General features: G+C 36.6%; 2 protein-coding genes across 4 annotated transcripts in view; one reads left to right on the forward strand and one right to left on the reverse strand.

Moving 5' to 3' along the window:
• The window catches only part of LOC138709638 (facilitated trehalose transporter Tret1-2 homolog), a 614214-nt gene that overhangs the window by 442294 nt on the left and 149533 nt on the right, over positions 1 to 22387 (forward strand). The window lies entirely within an intron of this gene.
• LOC138708660 (gustatory receptor for sugar taste 43a-like) lies at positions 16057 to 18762 on the reverse strand. The gene has a single exon (XM_069838746.1). The coding sequence runs from the start codon at positions 18728 to 18730 to the stop codon at positions 17501 to 17503; it is 1230 nt and encodes a 409-aa protein (XP_069694847.1). The 5' UTR covers positions 18731 to 18762; the 3' UTR covers positions 16057 to 17500.

Genomic DNA, 22387 nt, shown 5'->3' on the forward strand with positions numbered 1-22387 from the left:
ACTGCCCATGTGCTAACCGGGAGTGCAATGTTTTGGTAGCATCATAATGGCGACTGTCCACAAAAGCGGCTTCACCTCCAAGCTGTTTATATCTACTCTATGCATTCTGTGCTCGTTGGTTCAGACGGTGCGTGTTTCTGTGATGGATTCCAAGGTGGCTGCGCGGATGGGTAGCCTGCGTGCTCACTGGCTGGCTCCCATGTTGGCTACAGTGATGGTAGTTGTTCACACGGAGCTGGCTCTTTTCACAGTTCAAATTGGAAAATCATCTGCTGTTTCATCTGTTGCCAACACTCATGGTCAAAAAGAAACTAAACCGTGAGTGGAAAACAACTGAAGTCCTACATTTACAGTAGTAAATGTCGTAATAAAGTAATTTAGCCATAAGTGCAAAACAGCTAAAGTCCGATATTTAATTGTTGTTTCTTAGAAACTAACGAATATAGAAAAAACAGGTTTAGTTGGAAAACAACGAACATGGCGACATAGTTTCAGAGGTGATATTATATGATCATCTTTGGTTTCCAGCCTGCAACCCATCACGAAAAATAGCAAGGAACCTACCCTCGAAATCCAGCAAACTAGCCATCCAAGGAGCCACCAGAGCGCATTACTTCCGGTGAGGCTACCTATCCGCGCAGCCACCTTGGAATCCATCACAGAAACACGCACCGTCTGAACTGGGCTTTATTCAGTCGTAGTAACCGACCAGTTTGAGCTGCAGAACAGAGCCACTTGAGAGCGCTGAAAAACGGCCAGTGTTGCCATATTTAGCGATAAGTCGCTAAATCTAGGAAATTTTGAATCAGTCTCGGCGACAAATTTTGTAAAATACGATTAGCGACTTTTCTGCTGATTTTTATATTCTTCCACTTTTTTCTTTCTTTTAAGTTAAAATATTCAACTGAAATCATACACTACTTAGTTTTAGAAGAGGCATGAGTGCATGACTGAATAGTATAATAATTCATACGGGGAATGTGATATCTTTCTCGGATATAAAATATTGTTCACCTCAGCTTGAAACGTATGTGACATATCAATACTGGCAGACCCCGGAGTCTGCTCATAAGCTGTTCTGAGTTTAAAAATGATACTTTACAGTCGTAGGAATTTTCTAAGCAATCGCAAGCTTTACTTGCATTAACACGCGTTGCTTTTTTTTCTTTCCAATTCTTCGCGTAGGGCTGCAGTGTCACATGCCTGCGAGCTGGCAGCCTACTGTGTTGATCCTCTCAGTCCTTGTTTCGAGAATAAACGTAAACCCATCCAAGTATTAACGATTGTAGTTATGTATTTATTTCAAAAAAAGTTTATATTTTCCAAAGCGTGTGTCGTTCCTTTGTTAATAGCCTTCTCTCTACTTATACTGTAATGCAGCCGTGGCGAAAATGCGATCGCGCGCCGAGCCACTGTGTAACCTGCAACGTGCATAGCATCTATGGAGGGAGGCGGACACCCGAAGGGGAAGTGAAGCAACTGTCTGACTTATTAACGGATTTTCATTTCCTTACGTCAAGAACTTAAATATAATTTTATACAGTACAAGGTTACAAACTAATGTTTAGTACGTGTAACGAAGAAAGAAACGAACAAGAAAACATAGGAAATATTATCACAACCTAAAATTAACTGTCTTCAGAATGTCTCTGCGACAGAGTTTCAAAATCAGGAATTATGTCACTTACTGCCAGTCTTAGTTGACCACGAAGGTATTTGCCTGTCCGTATTGATCTAAATTTCGTTTTTACTATTTTCATTGTTGAAAATAATTTTTGACAAACATAAGTTGTAGCGAACATGGCTTCAACAGAGCAAGCGAAAGAATGAAGCTTCGGATACTTATTTTTTGGCAAAGATTTGAAAGGTTGAACATTTTTCAAGTCCTTACATCTAGCTTTCATTTAACATCATATAATAAATCTGTGAGTTTAAATTGATGATCTAACCACATTATTCGTAGATCTGCTGAAAAAGGATCGACGTACAGAGATGATGATGATGATGATGATGATAATAATAATAATAATAATAATAATAATAATACTTAACCTTTTAATGTTTCATCAGTAACATGTAGTATAATGCCGTTTTATGTTATACAACCGTTTTCCTCGTAATACTTATGAACAAATCATACATTTAATATTCTAATCATATTGGTAGCAAAAAAATACGTCCTCCCATCCTACTTGAAACTTTCGTTTTTGTAGAGGTACATGGTTTCGAGATAGACATTGCGACTATACGCCACTCGCAGGTCAGAGACAAATACAAATGGAACGGAGTTTGACTCCAGTGAGTGAGAGGGTGGGGGTTGTGGAAGGTAGGAAGCAAGGGAAATGCACAGCTCTTATTGCGAGCCACAATGTGCTCGTGAGTTACATTTTCGCCACGGCTGCTGTACTGTAACTTGTAGTCCATCTTACCCAATGACATCCTCAATCTAAAAGTGTGAATGTAGGTGAATAAAATAAATTGAACTTACCGTGAGTGGAACATGTGAAGCTTCTAACAATATGGATTCCTTTGTATGCAAAATAATCCTTAATTGCCTCTATTGCCGTGCTCTCGAAGGCATGGACAACTGCTGTTCGTAAACATAAGATCATATAAATCGTTTGTGTTGCTCGTATTGCGAAATACATGGTTTCAGTTGAAGAAGTTGTTTTAAAAAATTCGCTCTTCTTCTGTACTACTTTTAATTTATCTTGCATCAAACTAATGCTGTGGCGTATTCCGGATTTTATTACTGCGTAGTCAAGCACTCATATCGCATGACACAATAAAATCCGTTATTTGTTATTTATTCAGTAGGATGACATTTGTTTACGTAATTTCATATTCTTAGTAGATGTTATAAAATATTTATTATCGGCATCTTCAGTGATATAACGCTTAATCTTGAGAAATTACGAAGATATTCAAAATACTCTGGTTTGAGGATAATTTATGAACAAGTAGTTAATATCCAGTAGAATTTATTTTATACAAAAGTTAACTTCTTCTGTAATGCCCTTCAACGAAATGTAAAATTTTTACCATGATTCAGATTTCTAAATAATGTATAGAAGACTGATGCTTTACCTTCATGTAAGGATTTACGAAGTTACAGGCACAAGATGAAATATCATTAAAACATTGAAACGAATACACGCCGGAATCACGGTTAAGCACCCCTGGTAGGAGGCAGTTAAGGCCTGATGGCCTTATCTGTGCGAGATTGAATAAATTAATGCTAAAAAATACTGACGAATTCAATGGAATATGCCAAAGTCTGACCTAGCAATTATGCTGAAATCACATATGACGTAAACATATGTATGTATGTATGTATGTATGTATGTATGTATGTATATATGTATGTATGTATGTATGTATGTATGTATGTATGTATGTATGTATTTTTTAAAATCCTTCTTTACAAGCATGTTCCATTACAAAAATGCAATACTACATGCTAATAGACTACACACATTACAATATTGCTAACTCTTCCGAATACAATGTATACACATTATTGCTAGCCTATTCTACTTTCCCTAAATTTATTATTTACAACGTGTTAACATCTATGCTACTGTTGAATCTTTTAAATACTTTGTACAACACTATTTTAGTACCTATTCCCTTTTTCTATTTACAGATAAAAAAATCAATACTATTGCTAATCATTTTAAAAACTATGTTTAGAAATATACTATTTAACAAATTAATCTACTTTCCCTAAATTTACTATATACAACGTGTTAACATCTATGCTACTGTTGAATCTTTTAAATACATTATACAATACTATTCTAGAGCCTATTCTGTTTTTCTGTTTAAAAATTAAAAAAAATCTATACTATTGCTATTACTTTTAAAAACTATGTTTAGAAGAATGCTATTTAACAAATTAACCTATTTTCCTTAAATTTACTATTTATAAATACATACGTACATTGTACAACACTATTTTTAGAGCCTGTTCTGTTTTTCTATTTACAAATTAAAAAAACAATGAATACTATTGTTAATCCTTTTACAATCTATGTTTAGAAGTATACTATTTAACAAATTAACCTATTGTCCTTAAATTTACTATTTACAACTTATTAACATTGTTGAATCTTTTAAATACATTATACAACACTATTTTGGAGCCTATTATGTTTTTCTGTTTACAAATTAAAAAATAAAATAAAATAAAATCTATATTATTGTTAATACTTTTAAAAACTAGTCTAGAAGAATACTATTTAACAAATTAACCTATTTTCCTTGAATTTACTATTTGCAATATGTCAAAATTAATACTGTAGTTTTTGTGTATGTATGTATGTATGTATGTATGTATGTATGTATTTTTTTCCACGATCGTGTTTTTTTTTTGCTATATTTACAGCTATTGTTGTTAGGCCCTGAAAGTTAGAATTGTCACACAGAAACTTGTTGCTAGGGAAACCATTCTTCATAACATAAACTATACTGAAATAGATCCATTACAGTGCACTTATTGTTACTTAGTTACCATTACAGTGCAGTTTTGCGAAGATTTTGCAATAATATTGCTCTAAATTTTCAATGCAAAATATATTGTATTTGCAATTTTAAAAATATGATCGTGCAAAAAATAGTACATTATGCAACGAGCCTATAATGATAGTAATTAAGACGCAAGTATGGATATTTATGAAACGAGCGCAAGCGAGTTTCATAATATTCTTACGAGCTCTTAATTACCATTATAGGCAAGTTTCATACGACTTTTTATGCTCGACCATATTTCTAACTTGAAATTATTCAGATGTATACATTTTATTTGTATCTGACAAGATCGGAAGTGACCTTGTTCTAGGTCGTGAATTGTGAGATGTGCGCAGACGCGAAAATATTGATTTTTTCCGAGGAACAATAATGTCATTGACCTTGATGTAATCCCGTTAAACTTGATATAACCGTGATTATTGAATTCGACATTGAAAAACGAGATGACAAATTGAATTTATTTCAATATTATTTACAATTAACGCTAATTATTATAGTAACAGAACATAACCTTCTGCGACAGTATTGGATTTCCAGCCTCCGTGACTTTTCGCTAATTCTCTTTCGATTGCATATCCGAGAATAATCGATACTTGCGGTTTTATAACGGTACAAAGCTGACTTATCATTGGCTGAACACATGTAAGCTGAGTTATCATTGGCTGAAGACCTGTACTTTAATGAGTAGGTGTACTTTAATGACATGCATTAAAGGACTGCTACCAGATGTATAATTAGTACATTTCGGCATGGTCGAGCATAAAAGCAATTATGTCATAGTCAACCTTTTGTTATTCCATTCCTAGACCTGTTTTCTTCAAGAACTCTTCATTGTTTGTTATGTGTAATACAACTCTCTGTCTTTAAATTGTGATTCTCAATTAGATTTCAGTTTAACAGTTGACAAATTTCATACAATATTAAAAATAATTGTATTTCCTTAGATATTTAAATTATGAAGAAGTGTATTATAATGTTTTTACTCTAGTTTTTAAATAATTTTTCATCATTATATTGACATTTGGCACTATATTAACTGCAATTTTATATTCTAGCATCTATTACCCTAATGTATTTTCTTTCTTTCGTTTGTGTTGTTTGTTTTGTTTCTTTTTCTTATTATCAGGGAAAGGGATTTGGAGTATTATAACGAATGGTGAAACGTAGTATAGATATTCGTAGCTCAGTGACTGTCAAGCGAGCTGCATGGACGAGTACAGTGCACTTCATACAAACATACACGCAACGTGCTGTAAACTTATTTCAGAATAAACATTTGTTATAGTTTAATGACATATAGTGGCCTACATACATAATCTGCATTTCATTTTGAACTACATGTGTTTTTCTTGGCAACGCACAAGACACCAATAAACAACATTACAAATATACATAATTAAATATCAATCTCTGCGTCCTCGCGTGTCAGTGGAAACATTGATGGCTGGTAGACAGTTGTCTTCTGTATGGAACTCGCCTCTGAATATGTATGTTTTCTGTCAGGAGCGTGTTAAATTAAAACCTTTATTTACAATATCATGAAATATGATAATATATATACAACGTATACTACAGTATTTACAATATAATATGCAATATACTACAATATCTACAATATAGCCTAATACAGTATCATTAAATGTTGAACAAAATGTAGAACCAAAAGAAATGGCATTTTCAATTAATGCTATGTTTTGTTGATGAAACAATTATTCCTGCTGTGCCTTGTTATAATAAATTGTAAATATCATTTTCAAATTTTCAAAATACAACTTTGCTCTGTTCCAAGGACATTTTTTAACATCTGCAGAGACAATTGGAGAGTACTTGAAACAAGATACGTCAATTAAATTCACATGTCTTTGTTAGTGTATCTTAAATCCTACTAAGAATACTGTACCTATCATTTTTAATCAAAACTCTGTTCATTTTTTCAGCAACACGTTTTCCTAATTCACCTTCTACTGCACTCAATTTATTTACAATAGTCCTCATAATATTTATTTGCTCAACTAGTTCTACTCCTGACTTTTCTAATCGAATAATGGCATCCAGTAAATATAAAAAATTTGACTTAATATCCACGACTTCTTTCTCGATTGGTCTATAATTTAGCAGTTCCTGACGTATTTGAATCGCAGCCCGTCATCGGGGTCGAAAGACTGGACCACTTTCTTCACAGATTTGAGGTGATGTGCGTAATAATTGCAAGCTTCTAACCATGACCCCCATCTCTTATGAACTGGACATGGGGGAAGCGACAATTTAGATAATTGTTTCCTGAATTTTGATACTCGGTCTGGAGCTTTTACAAATATAGGCTAGTCTTTCAATGTTGTATTGTTAGTTGGTTTCACTTTCGGCATTGTACCTGCACTTCACTACTCTGAACTGCAAACCTGCATGTTGAAGTTCTTATGCGACAACTGTCCCGTTCATCTGTTGTTGACGTGCAGAGATCTGCGAGTATGTCATGGAGGGGAGGACTTGGTATAAAGGGTTGTAAACAAATGGCTGTATAGATGTCAATACTAGCTTTTACTGCTCCAAATTCCGTTCCCTACTTATTATGTATTTTGTGCATGTATCTGTGTAAGCCACCTGTAATTGGAAGCCTGCTTCTGTTGGTGGTGGATTTAAATAAATAAATAAAAATATGTATGTATACACTGTGGGACTCCGTTGGTGTGGGGCCAACGTGACACTGGGTCTTCACTTGAGATAACACAGCACATGGCACTGACATCGGAATATTATTCGTGCCATAGACGAAATTCTGTCCCATAATCCTGTGTATAGTATTGGTAAGAGAGTAGCTGCTGTTGTTAAATTTAATACAGTACGAAGAAAATGAACTTCAACGGGAAGCCTTTAAGTTTATTGTTTTGAAACATAACGGAAATTAAGTCGGCTTAAGAATATGCTAATGTAATTCTATGCAGTTGTATGTGAAACGTAATATATTTCCCCACTCAAAAATTTGAACAAAATGCATGATTGGAGTTTCGCTGAAAGTCTAAATGTGTCCAAATATTTGTGTGATCATAAATAAATAAAGTTATGTATTACATAGTACTCATACCCTTCTTAGATCAAGTATGTAAAATGAAAATGTAAACGCTGATAGAAACGGATCTGACATAATTCCCTCGCTCTTTCTCACCGACTACATATGCTTATTTCATCTCTGACAATATTCCCACTTTTGTCTCGTATATTTACTTAGGTTCTCTGCTATAACGTTCAAATTTGAAACTTTATTGATATTTTAAAACGCATAACTCTCGACTTATTCTTGGTACAAATAAATTTGTTGAATTCAGAACATGTCTAGCCTTATAGAGTGATCCATAAAAATGTTTACAATTTTAATGACTTATAACTTCTGAACCAATGATAACAAACGTGTGCAGTCTCTTCTGTATTACAGAGTAACTTGGGAGATTCCGAATGTTGAAATGTATTCCACCTGGATCCAAACACAACTGAACAAATTCCGTGACGTTGTCCGAAGTGTATCCTCGTCAATGTTTCTGATTTCATTCCTAATGGCCTCACGAAGTTCAGCAAGTGACCGCGATCTACTCTTGTATACTCTGTCCTTAAGTTAGCCCCATAAAAATAAATCCGGAGAGGTTAGATCAGGTGATCTTGGGGGCCACAGATCTTTTTAGATTATGCGATCACCGAAGAAGCTGACTATAAGTTTCATGGAATCATTAGACGTATGACATGTTGCAACATCTTGCTGGAAGTGGCTTTCTTTCAATTCCATGTCGCCCAGTTGCTCCAGAAATGTATTGAAGATGCGCCCATAAACCACGCCTCATCCGTAAACAATGTTACTTAGAGAATATTTGGTCTTGCAATAAGAAGAGCATGAAATAATAAAATTGACAACAACGCATTAGTATCAAGTAGTTTGTTATAACTTATGACGAAAGTGTGCTGGTATTTGTAATTCAACCAAATTTTAAAACGTACCGCAAATTATTGTATTGCATTGTATTATATTGTATTGTATTGTATTGTATTTATTAACATTCCATGGTATTCATACATGCTTACAGCTAGAATATGGAACAAGTAAAAAAACTTAATACTATTATAAAATCTTAATTTATAGTCACAGTCTAGATGACTTATTATAAAAACTAGGTAGGCCTATTCAGAAGTGGATAAAGTTTGCAATAATAAGACAAAATTGAAAACTTAATTGTTACTATTGCAAAACTGGTAGTTTATTTCGCAAGTTAATGAGCTTTAACAAAATGTAGTCTATATCGTAAAACTTGAAAATGCAGAAACAAATCGTTTGTACCACACTGAATTCAGTTTGTCTTCGTATTCATCAATTAACCACAATATTGGGCACGACAGAGTAATTTGGACGTAGCTGGAATAATGTAGCGGTATTTTATATTCTTTCTGTGTTTTGTACATGCCACGCCACTGGCAGCTGCTGGTTCTCATCGTAATAGGCAAGCATGAGTTATGTAACTCGTATTTTAGAAATTATATGTGTAAATTATTTTATACTATATAACAGTCATTATGTCTTTAGGTTTTAACATTTTGGCCCGAAACCATTCAAATACCGGTACCCATCTCAATATATGTTGACATATGTTTGGCTCCTGTTATTCTTACGCTGATGATACGGTGGTGATTTTCAGTGGTTTAACTTGGGAGGACACTTATAAACATGCCAATGTAGGTATAAATTTGATCGAAAACTGGCTTGATGCAAATTTGCTATCTCTAAATTAACTAAAACTACTTTCGTGGCATTTTCTTTAACAGTCTCTGGATTGAACAAATTGAAATCACTTTATCATTTAAAATTAATAATTCACAACTCATTTTGTAAACTCTCTACAACCTGTAAATGCCCGTGCCTGAAAGAATCTGTAGATGTGAAATATCTGAGAATTATTGTTGATCAGCACTTGAAATGGGATAGACAAATCACCTTTTTATGTAACAGGATCCGTAAAACAATTGAAAAATCTGTAAACCTTCGCCATTACTTGCCTAATCATGTATTACGTTTGGTTTATTTGGCTATAGTTGAATCTGTTATCCAATGTGGTATAACTGGATGGGGAGGCATTACAAAAACTGCTCTTCTTCCTCTAATTATGTTGCAAAAACGTATAATCAAAATTTGTTTGAAAAGGCGACTGGATTATCCAACAAATTTCATCCATTCCGAATTGAATGTTTTTAGAATTAAATTTAATGAAATTCTATCATAGAAATAGAATGAAATTTGTAGCTCAGTCACATGATCATAACACAAGACGAAATGAAACTCTTAATTTAGTTGAACCTAAATGTTTCACATCTGCTGCTTTACTACACAGTACAAATTATGGTCCACGTCTATATAATTCGATAATAAAATTTCATCCAGAATTGACTACTTTAAGCAATGAAATTTTCAGATCCAGAATTAAAACGTTTATATGACAGACTTCCCTGTATTTATATTATGTACCATGTATTGTAAAACAAGTTTATTTCTATCTTTCTATCCTAAGTATATTTTTTCTATCTTATTCTTGGTTACTATATCAACATGACCTGCAGTAATTATACTTCTAATAATAATTTAATATTAATCCACCAATCTCAACATCGGCTCTTTTTTCACTCAGTTATTATTAGTATTATTATTTACTACTTTTATTATCATCTTTATCTAATCTTTTTTCTTAAGTATTTTGTCTACAAAGTATGTATATCTATGTAATGGAACTGTCCCCGAACACGAGCTTTGCTCTTTCGGGGTATTTTAATGTAACGTTTTTATGTATGTGTTATTAAATAAATCAATAAATAAATATATTTCAGCAGATTAGAGAAAAATGTAGTGGGCTAACTGAATCTATTTTGAAGCCAAATATAGGCCTGTTGTGTAGAGAGAGGAATACTTGGGATCTATGACATACAGAATAGTAATTGTGGAGGTGAAATATCTTTGTAGATATTAACATATTTTTCTAGTTGCCCCTTATATAAACTAACACTACGTGTATGACACAGTTCTTACCCCTTTTTCCACACAGATGTTTGTGGCATATAGTACTGTCACATGAGTTCACTTGTACATAGGTTGGATAAAAAGTAATGGCAACACTGCTGTCACGTGACGATGGTGCGTTCGAGAGCTGCCAGCTGTGTGGCCATGAACAAGGACTGTTAGATGAGTTAGTGCAGCCAGCGGCGACAGTACTCCATCAATCTACTGCAGTGTGTAGAACGTTCACTTTGATAGGGATAGTGCGAGCGCCCTAAGACCATCCTTACAAAACTAGAGCAACGTTCCTGGATCAAAATTTAAATGGCACGAGGTCGTAGTGCACACGAATGTTTTCAGGGACTGCGTGAAGCATGTGGCGATGCAGCGTTGCCATATCGCACAGTTGCACGATGGGTTAAAGCGTTCCGGGAAGGCCTTGTTGCACCGGTACCAAAGGGAAGGTGACGACTTTCTTGGACGAAACCTGGACTCGCTCGTATGAACCAAACTTGAAACGCCAGTCAAATGAATGGAAGCATCCCGGTTCTCCTCGTCCAAAGAAAGTGCACCCTACACATAGTGCTATGAAGGAGATGTACATTGTGGCGTATGACATGGATGGGGTAATACTGCACCACGCTGTACCTCCAAGGCAGACGGAAAACGCGGACTACTGGAACATCCTCCGTACTCACCCGATATGATCCATGCGATTACGATCTTTTCACCAAAGTGAAAGAACCACTGCGAGGGACCCGGTACAATACCAGAGATGAACTTATCCGTGCTTTAGGGTGGTCAATAGGGAACATGAACAAAGATGGACGCGCTTATGGTGTACGATGCCGTCCAAACATTTGGCAAATGTAATAAATAAGGGGGGCGACTATATAGAAGGTACGTAAATGTTGTACCCCTGTGAATAAAGCCATGTCAGAAATATCGAACTGTTGCCATTACTTTTTATCCAACCCAAGTATATTACGTCTCGAAGCAGTTCGCTGCAAACTTACTGCAACTAATTTTATTTTCTTATTTTCTTCTGCACGCAGCTTCATAAGATATGATGATGGACATTTCGCAGTTGCCGCTTTAACCTCCAAGACAATTTCCTGGTACAGTGAAACCTCTCCTTACGGACACCCCCAAGATACGGACACTCCTCATATACGGACAGATTTTTATGTCCCAACTGAAATAATATAGAAATAAATGATGAATTTAACTCTCGTTTACGGACACTCTCAGACACGGACACGGACAGCTGTTTCACAGTCATAAAGCTTGCTTTACCTCCTGACTGCGGACAGAACTTGGATTTCAAGACCCAATGTGTTACAAAAATGGAAAATTTAATTTTGAGAACTGTACAGAAATTCTTTAACATGAAAGAAGACAAGAAGGGTCTTGTAGGCTACCACCAGCCCAGCCGGCTATCCCTTGTTAGCTGGAAACGGGTAGATAAACAAAATCATAAAATTTAACCTGTCTGGTGAGTCCAAGGTTTCCACGATCGTGAAATTGTATTCGACACATGATAGGGTTAATAGGATTATTCTCTTCACTTCAATCACTTCTGTTTCGAGAGACATGGCACCTGAACGTAAAGGTTAATTTGAAAATTGTAAATTACAGTACCTACTGCATAACTGTAAACCCAGAATAAAATTGCCTTGCACAGTACTGTATTTTCCTTTTTCGGTCTTATTTACTGTAGTAAAAGTTGCAAAGAATTTCCTGTAGTACAGTAGACTGTATTTAGAAGTAAACTACAGTAATACATTTCATTTAAAGCGTGAAGGGATACATAATGCATATTATAAATTACTGTTAGATTGGGGAGCCTCCCTCCCAATAAAGGACACCTCCCAGATGCGGACAGATTGTTACGTCCCTTCGATGTCCGTAAATGAGAGGTTTCACTGTACTTATTTCTAGGGTAGTAGAAGCTGAGTTGAAATCGGGCCACAGTGAGGCCGGAGGGATAGATCGATGGAGAAATTCCACGAATCGGAAATCGAACCCGCGGCCTACCGGCTCGCAGCGGAAGACCTTAACTACAACGGTACGCTCTCCGAGCAAAGGAGAATATTATAACTTGAATTTGTAATGCTAATTCATAACTGTTATCATCTAGATCTAGGACCTCCGCAACACTCATTTGATAAGGACCTCCTTATTCCCATCTTGATGGTATACTGAAGACAGAACGAATTCACTTCTCTTTGAGTTGTTTATAGTGGCTCAATGTCAGGACGTTCGGAAGGTACATTAAGGCCCCAAATTACCACCAAGAGTTTCAATAGGAGGAATAACTACCTAATTTAACAAATTATGATTAGTGAAACCATGTATTGTTGGTCCCTATCACCACGGCATGGCGCGTCCTCAGGTTGCGGATCGAGGAGACGGCCTCCAGATATGGAGGGTAGCTGTGAATATATTGAATAAGCAGTCGTGGACAGCCGATGAGGGGTGGTTCTCCAGCTTGGGGGTTGGGCGAAGGGCTAACAACCCATCACCGTGAAAAAAAAAGCTTGTTACGAATCCTTCAAATAAGCCTCGGAATGGGACTGATTCTCTGGCACGACCACAGCAAAGGAATAAGGTTTTGAGATTTGGTACTTGGAATGTTACAAGTCTATATTGAACAGGAGGGGTAACATTAGCAGCAAAAGAACTAGCTAGTTATAGAATAGACTTCGTGGGAGTACAGGAGGTTAGGTTAGATGGGAACGGCATAACACAAATAGGAGATTATTTGTTGTATTATGGGGAAGGAAACGATAATCACCAATTAGGAACAGGATTCTTTATTCATAAACGGTTGAGAAGCTTTTATCATCCAGTCTGCTGTCAAAAAATCTGAAAGTTAGAATTTATAAAACAGTTATATTACCGGTTGTACTTTATAGTTGTGAAACTTGGACTCTCACTTTGAGAGAGGAACATAAGTTAAGGGTGTTTGAGAATAAGGTGCTTAGGAAAATATATGGGGCTAAGCGGGATGAAGTTACAGGAGAATGGAGAAAGTTACACAACGCAGAACTGCACGCATTGTATTCTTCACCTGACATAATTAGGAACATTAAATCCAGACGTTTGAGATGGGCAGGGTATTTAGCACGTATGGCTGAATCCAGAAATGCATATAGAGTGTTATTTGGGAGGCCGGAGGGAAAAAGACCTTTAGGGAGGCCGAGACGTAGATGGGAAGATAATATTAAAATGGATTAGAGGGAGGTGGGATATGATGATAGAGAATGGATTAATCTTACTTAATTAGGGACCGATGGCGGGCTTATGTGAGGGCGGCAATGAACCTCCGGGTTCCTTAAAAGCCAGTAAGTAAGTATGATTGGTGAAAATTGGGTGCACTTTCGTATTCTGTGTTTCCTCCATGTCCATGAGTACCGAATACTACGAACATACGTTTAATTAAACATAGCCTAGTCAACAAATACCATGACGGCCTCAAAAACATATCTTCATGTATTATATTTATAAGTTTACATAAATAATAAATATGCATTTTAAAGAAATCATTTGATGATCAGAAATAAGGACATTTTATACCATATTTTATTTTCTTAAAAAGTTAGGCTATAGACGTTCGTACTTATCTTCCAAGGACAAAGAAATTAAACGTCAGGAACTTCTACACAGCATTTAACACAATAAAACGAATACTTTTAACTGAATAACGAAACAACTATTTTAAAATTGTATGAGACTATTGTTACAGTAATCCTATTCTTATTTTATATGTACAATATACGTGATATATATATATATATATATATATATATATATATATATATATATATATATATATATATACGCGTTTCCGGTCTAGTGTTACAAACTTTCAGGGATGATGGGGAAGGGCACATGTATCAATTTGAGATAAGGAATCCTGGTTCGGAAATGACCGAGTCGAAAGTTACAAGCAAAAATAGTTGTGTGGAAATGAAATAATTTTATTCCTCTGTACACCTTATTTATGTGTATTTATCTGTACATCTTACACATACTGTATTCATCTGACGTTGTTTACGTTGTCTACTTACAGTATTCCATTCAGTGCGCTGTCTGAGGGGTGGGGACAGGAAACTACACTAAAGCAATGCAGATAGCGTAATGTGTAACGGACATGGTCGGTCCTGATATGTACGTCTGTAGACAGCAGTGTATATGTACAAGTTGCAGTGTCCAGTCGATCAGTCCTAGTGAAATGGAGGAGTACACGAGAGCGGAATAAGCAGACCTGATTTTCGAATACGGATGAGCCAATGGGAACAGTAGACAAGCTCACAGATTGTATCGGTACAAGTACCCACGTAGGAGACATCCGGCCAATACCATCTTTCCACGACTATTCCAAAGGTTAAGGGTAGGAGGGCACGTGGTGCCAAATTACAATTCAATTTCCACACATCTATTTTTGCTTATAACTTTCGACTCAGTAATTTCCGGATCAGGGTTCTTTATCTCAAATTGATACATGTGACCTTCGCCATCATCCCTGAAAGTTTGTAACACCGATTCGGAAACACCCTGTATATATACATGTAGTGAAACCTCTCCTTACGGACGCCCCCAAGATACGGACACTCCTCATATACGGACAGATTTTTATGTCCCAACTGAAATAATATAGAAATAATGATAAATTTAATTCTCGTTTACGGACACTCTCAGACACGGACACGGACAGCTGTTTCACAGTCCTAAAGCTTGCTTTACCTCCCGACTGCGGACAGAACTTGGATTTCAAGACCTAATGTGTTACAAAAATGGAAAATATAGTTTTGAGAACTGTACAGAAATTCCTTAACATGAAAGAAGACAATAAGGGTCTCGTAGGCTACCACTAGCTCAGCCGGCTACCCCTTAGCTGGAAGCGGGTGGATAAACAAAGTCATGAAATTTAACCTGTCTGATGGGTCCAGGGTTTCCGCGATCGCGAAATTGTATTCGACACATGATAGGGTTAGTAGGATTATTCTCTTCACTTCAATCAGTTGTTCTGTTTCGAGAGTCATGGCACCTGAACGTAAAGGTTAAGTTGAAAACTGTAAATTACAGTACTGCATAACTGTAGACCTTGAATGAAACGACATGGCACAGTACTGTATTTATCTTTTTCGGTCGTATCTACTGTAGTTCAAAGTTGCAAAGAATTTACTGTAGTACAGGTGACTGTATTTAGAGTTAAACTACAGTAATACATTTCATTTAAAGCATGAGAGGATACATAATGCATATTATAAATTTTCTGTTAGATTGGGGAGCCTCCCTCCCAATAAAGGACACCTCCCAGATGTCAGTAAATGAGAGGTTTCACTGTATATATAATCGTAATAAAACGAACTCTTTGGAGCTGCAGTCCTTGCTAAGCTTTGTATTCGCCTGTTTATTTTTTTTTTCAATGTGAAGCCAAACAGTCATGGGATCTTCGTAACGTGGGGTAAGCACGACACCAGACTCCATATCAGAGCATTGCATTGGCAAAGAAAAATCCATTCGCTAGGCAGGACTCGAACCCACAATCGTAACTTCCACGCAAAGACAAATCTGCACGCCGTTGCGTACACTACAGCCAACATTTACAGCCAGGGCAATGGATACTTACAGAATGTAAATACGACCTCCCCCTACGGGCCAACCACATGGGGCGGTAAAGAGCATGTGACCTTGCGTAACTGTACGATCCATTGCGCTGACTTTCTATCGGATGATAAAACAGAAAATAATCTGTCATTCATGTTTACAATTAATCATGAATCACTTAACTTAAAAATTAAAACTTAGAAACATATAAAGCTTGCATTCTTGTACAGGGACATAATTTTATTTTTACTAACATGTTTAATATTAACCTGGCTATACCTTTGGATTAAAGGTTCAGAACAGTAAACACAGTTTGCTACCCCTTCCACGACTGGAGTTCGATGATACTGGCGTAAAATACAAACAGATCACTTAACTAGGTATAGGAGGGAAGAAAAGTAGTTCATCCATTTACGTAAACTAGAAAATATCGGGATTTTGAATTTGATAATTTTCATTAGGTTTTGTTTAATCTTAATATAGTACTGTATTAACAATAAGTGTTTTACTCACGAATTGAGCTATACATTCGGACGTATTCATTATGCAGTGCATATTATACCGCCTACAACACATTAGCGTACACTATAGAGAATGAAGTTAAATTGAAAAATAATCATAATATGTATATTTAAACACATTTTTTAAAATGGTGGCCGTTCATTTCGATACAGGCTTCAGTTCTTTTGTGCATATTATCGCACTATAGACTATTGCATCTAATTCCAATTACCAGTTTCGGCCTTCGTTCTAGTAACTCATGTTGAAATAATTCTGTACCTACTCTATAAAAGAGTACCTTACGTACTGTAAATTCAATGTTCACTTCTGCCCGATCCGCACAGATAAAATTAGGATCGTAGAAAGAGGGGAAATCACGTGACAATTAATTACTTAACGAGACCCTTTTATTTAAGTTATTTAAACAGTTGTATAATATTACATAAACGTCCAATTCCCAACAGTAATTAATGTTTCCAGAAAAGAACTAAGAGAGTCTAGCCACTAGCCTTTACAGAGAAGCGAGCAGAAGCGGGTGGGGGAAACCGGAATGCGATGTAGGCAAATGGGCGACAGTACCTATGCGAAAATATGATTCAATATTGAAAGCTCTTTCATCACTGGAAAACGCGAATATATTTCTGGAACGTACTATACTCACTAACTCAGTACTGCTTACTATGACCGCATACGTGGCATTGGTTCTGTGTGGAGAACGGTTGGAAGTTTACTAGTAGAGGGGGTGGGAGTGAAGTACATTAAAAAATGCAGGTACAATAAAAATTGAAGTAAAAATAAGATGATGTCCCTGTACAAACTTGAAATTATGGTTTAATTTAGTTGTGCTAAAATTATTAAATGTGTGCAAATTACACCGGTAATGGCGTACAGAAACGAAAGGTTCAAAGAGAAAAACCCACAAGCTGAAAAATCAACCCTCATATTACTCAGTTGATTGGAGAATTCCTTGAGTTCGTTCACAGTGTCAAGCCTCAGATTTCGATACAGCAGCAATTTCTCTACGAGAACTGGAGTCATGTTTGCTTCCTGTATAGTGAGCTGGCAAGACAGCGTTATCACAACCAGAAGAATGATGCAGAATACACACCAGCACAGACTGAGGATCACCTCGTGCTGTTCAGCAGCGCTTGAAGAACTGAGCACTTCCTGCAAGGAGAACAGTCCGTAGTACAGAACGAACACGATCGTCATGAAGATCCAGAACGTCGTCATGAAGATCGGGAACCCGTAGTTGGAGGCGATGAGCAGCACAGCGTCATGCAGGCCGCTGTGAAGCATCCTGATCGCGCGGACTAGTTCACCATTGTTGACATCTGTGTTGACGCCTAACTCACCGGCGACCGCTGCACTGCACCACACTTTGGCGTCACTTGGGCGTTCTCCGTCGAGAGAGGGCGTGACAGAAGCAACGAGTGTTCTGTTGATGCTGGAGTATCTCTCCTTCAACATGAAAACGGAGTCTACAAACTGAATCACCACCAACGTGTTCACCAAAAAGCTGAAGTTTTCCAGTATTGTCACAGCACAGCCCCATACAGTGCCGTTGTAGAAACTGTAGATGTTGTAGCAGTGTAGAAATCCGAGGACGACTGCTAGAGTTGCGAGTTGAAGAATCAGGTACACTCTCGATCTTTTGAAGACGATATCGTTACCCCGTTTCTGATACAGAATTTCGTCCACTTCTGATACTTTCTCTATTAGCTGTGGTAATTTCTGTCTGTTCAGGGTGCCACTTAAAAGCAATGACGTGATGCTGGTCAAGTACAGGGATATTATATAGATATCAAGAGCAATGCACATTTTTGTAGGCAGTCCAACTTGCTTGTAGATGATGTCGTGTGCCATGTGGAGCGGTAAGCCGGCAAGAAATGCAGCTAGCCACACGAATGTCGAGATTACGTCAACGCACCGAAAACTGTATTGTTTCTTTCCATTTTTGTTTTCTTTATAGGAAAAGGGTGCTAAACCAAGTATTTTAGACACATAGTACAAGGGTTCGATTGTGAAATAAATATCACTTCCTCGCAACAGATTCTTCATCTCGTAGCAGCAATATACTCGTATGTACTTCTCCTCACTACCACGTGCTATCGCCAAATGACGTTAGTCAGCAATATCGTGCAGACTGAATGCCTCGTCTAAGAAGCCTGGGGTATTTACAGACTTCCTAAATGTTTACTCAGTGGAAATAAACTTCTCACTCTACAATTTACTCTTCCACTGACAAATGCTGTAGCGCCATATTTTCCTACTTCTGTCGATTGTGACAGCTCCGGAGTAAAGAACGTAGGCCAGTGGCGGCTCCTAGAGGAAAGAAGTTAACAGCGCAAAATGACACCTTCTTGAGAGAAACATGCTACAAATTAGCCTACATGCATACAAGTAACACCAGGTAGTGTTTGGGTTGGCCTTCCCTTTTGTATAGCAGTAATCTGTCCTTGTAAACTGAATTTCATAAATTGTCCAAAATATGTTTTCACTTCCATTAATTGTTGAATAATTGCACAAATTAACAATTACAAGGAAATTTACCTCGCAGTATTTTTCGCGCACACTATAGCATCACACGTGTTGGAAGAGACTAGCTACTAACACGTAACCGGAACCGTTTAGCGGAAATGGGAATGGGAAATAATCTCTTAGGAAAGCGAGAACACTGCAGCCACCCACGTGGTCTGTGTTGCCACATGTACATTTTACAAGTTCCGTATCACATGCTTTTGAAGAATGTCAGTTCTTGTAAAGTCATATTACCATTATTGTTCAAAGGTTCCGGTGGCCGATTAATTTTTTATGTTAAAAGTAATGTAGTTTGGAGTACTTTCAATTTCAAATATATTTGTACAAAACTGACAACTTGGCTGTTGTCCTGTCTAGTAGACAATGAGTGGAAGTGAATTTCAGAGGCCAAAAAGATCTGCGATATTAACTTAGAACTACTTCCTCTTTGTTTTATATAAACCCAACTTCAACTTTCAGATATCCTCGAAAGTTTCAAAGCATGAATAGTAGCTTATATGAAGTGCAATGAATAATATATTTTGATTTATAATTTAAAAAAAGTTTATATGGTGTATTTCGTAGATTTGCGTTAAAACTGTTTTTATTGTGCCTCCTCCTAGATGTGTTATAGTCTGGTGGAATGCAGCATCGTTAGATGGCAGCGGCAGTGAGCTTGCTGCACGACCAGTTGCTTTCTATTTCCCGCCCATGCGTTGAATCAGAGGAGGATCTCCTCCCTATCCGTTCATTTAATTGCTTTAAACTCTGCTTCTTTCTCTGTCCGCTAGTGCGCTGTTGTCTAGTTAACTGCAGTAAAGGAGGAATGGATTGACTTTCCTCCACACAAACAATCTCGCAGCTTTCTCACAGTTTTCTAGTAGCACATGAGTGCGCATCGTTTAGAACTCCATCAACCGAGGTTTTCCTATAGCTGTGAACTTAAAAATTATCGAATCTTCCTCGAATTTCAAGGCATATATTTCATTTGGTATTTATTTTCAAAAGAAGAAAAAATGTTCCTCCCCGAGGAACCGCCACTGACATAGGCCTACAACTTGGTTGAAATTTTTAGTAGATTGTAAACGTTGCCGTATTTTACTATTTCATATCTCTCATAAGTAGTTAAGTATATGGCACAATATTTAAATATTGGTTACATTTTTAGTGAATTGAAGGAAAGTGCAAGTGTAGATCTAAGTTGTATATTAAGAATAACACCAAATAGTTCTATTCTGATTCAGACTTCAATTTAAGTCAATAGTGAAGTGAATTATAAGGCTAACTGTAAAGATTATTGAACCGTTTTCGTTATTAAAGTTACATTTATGTGTCTTGTGTTCCTTGCAAAGACTCGTCAGTTATTTTTCTAAGTAGCTTAAAGTGAAATATAATAATAATAATAATAATAATAATAATAATAATAATAATAATAATAATAATAATGATGATGATTTATTTTAGCTGGCAGAGTTAAGGCCGTAAGGCCTTCTCTTCCACTCAACCAGCAAAAAGTGTATATACATATGCATGAACTTACAAAGAATTCAACAATTTGATTTAGATGAGAGTTACATGTATACAAGAGTTATTTACGAGTTAAACAACAAAATACTATGAACTATTAATTAAACACTGAAATAAACTGTGTAGCAGAATTAAACTAAAATACATAGAATGTTAATATATTTCAAATGATATTAGATAATAGAAAGAGATTATTATGAGACAATTTTGAAAATACAGCACAATCAGGATGATGTCTAAAGAAAAAAGTAACAGTGTAGTCAGTGATAGTTTAAATCAGTATGATTGGAGTGAAATGCTAATAAGGTTATCTTTTAAGCTGTTCTTAAAGGTGTTTGTTGTCTTGCAGCCCCTAATACTTTGTGACAAGGAATTCCATTGACGCGAGGTGGATATTGTAAAAGATGAGGAATAACAAGATGTTCTATGAAGAGGTATATTTAGCGTGCCACAGATAAGTGATCTGGTATTTACGTCGTGGTTAGAGTATAGATAGAGACACGAGACGAAAGGTAATTTGGTGTTGAGGTGTGCAGAATTCAAAAGAGTAAAGACAAAGAGTGTAAAGTTCTGCGTTCTTTAAGTCGGAGCCACGAGAGACTTGCGAAGGACGGTGATATGTGATCATATCGTCGGATGTTGCACACGTATCTGACGCACATATTCTGAGCTCGCTGTAACTTGACTGACAATTCAGAACTTAGGTCACTTAACAAAGCGTCACAATAATCGAAGTGCGGCATTACTAGGGTTTGCACTAGGGTAAGTTTTAGTTGCTGGGGCAAGAAGTTTCTCAAGCGACTCAAACAGTGAATGGAGGAATGGAGGAGGAATATACAATACCGTATGAATATTAGACTATGTTCCCTTAGCAATAAGTGAATTCAAAGTGAAGTTAAATTGTCTGTGTTGCACAATATTTAAGGTTATAAGATACATTACCAGTTATTATGTATGCAGTTAACTAAATTACATAAAATGTAACATATGATTAATCGAATCCCTATAATTGCGTGAAACGTTAATGTTGTTCGTGAGGATTACGAGGATGTTTGCAATTTGAAATAAAACTTTGATATTTATTTCCATTTCTGTATTAATACTACCCACACAGCCTTCTCATTAATACTTCATAATCTCTTCCTCATTCCACGAGACCTAGCTTAAAGACAACAATGCAATTTTATGCTTATTCAAAACAATTCACACATTATTATGACGCCAGTGAGTTGTTCGAAGTGTAACTAATAACGATATTATACCGAGCGAGTTGGCGCAGAAGGTACCGTTTGTGACTCGTATTCGGGAGGTCCCGGGTTCAAACCTCGTGGCCGGCCAATCTGACTGGGGTTGTTCATCGTTTACCTCAGTCATAAAGGCAAATACCGGATTGTAAATTTACAGTACATACCATGATTCGTTACCATCCCAGTCGCCAATATCATAAACATTAATCAGAATCTAAAATCAGTTACATGAACATAAGCCATCTACAGCAGAAACAGGAACTCAGCAATAGTAACAACGGCCTGCTGGTATACCCACAGATCCTGACACGTGATATGACCACAGATGTTAGAGCTTGTAGAGGGACATGATTTTATTTTTACTAACATTTTTAATATTAACCTGGCTATACCTTTCTATTAACGATTGAAACAGGAAACACCG

Source organism: Periplaneta americana, chromosome 11 (assembly GCF_040183065.1).
Source record: "Periplaneta americana isolate PAMFEO1 chromosome 11, P.americana_PAMFEO1_priV1, whole genome shotgun sequence".
Lineage (NCBI taxonomy): Eukaryota > Metazoa > Arthropoda > Insecta > Blattodea > Blattidae > Periplaneta > Periplaneta americana.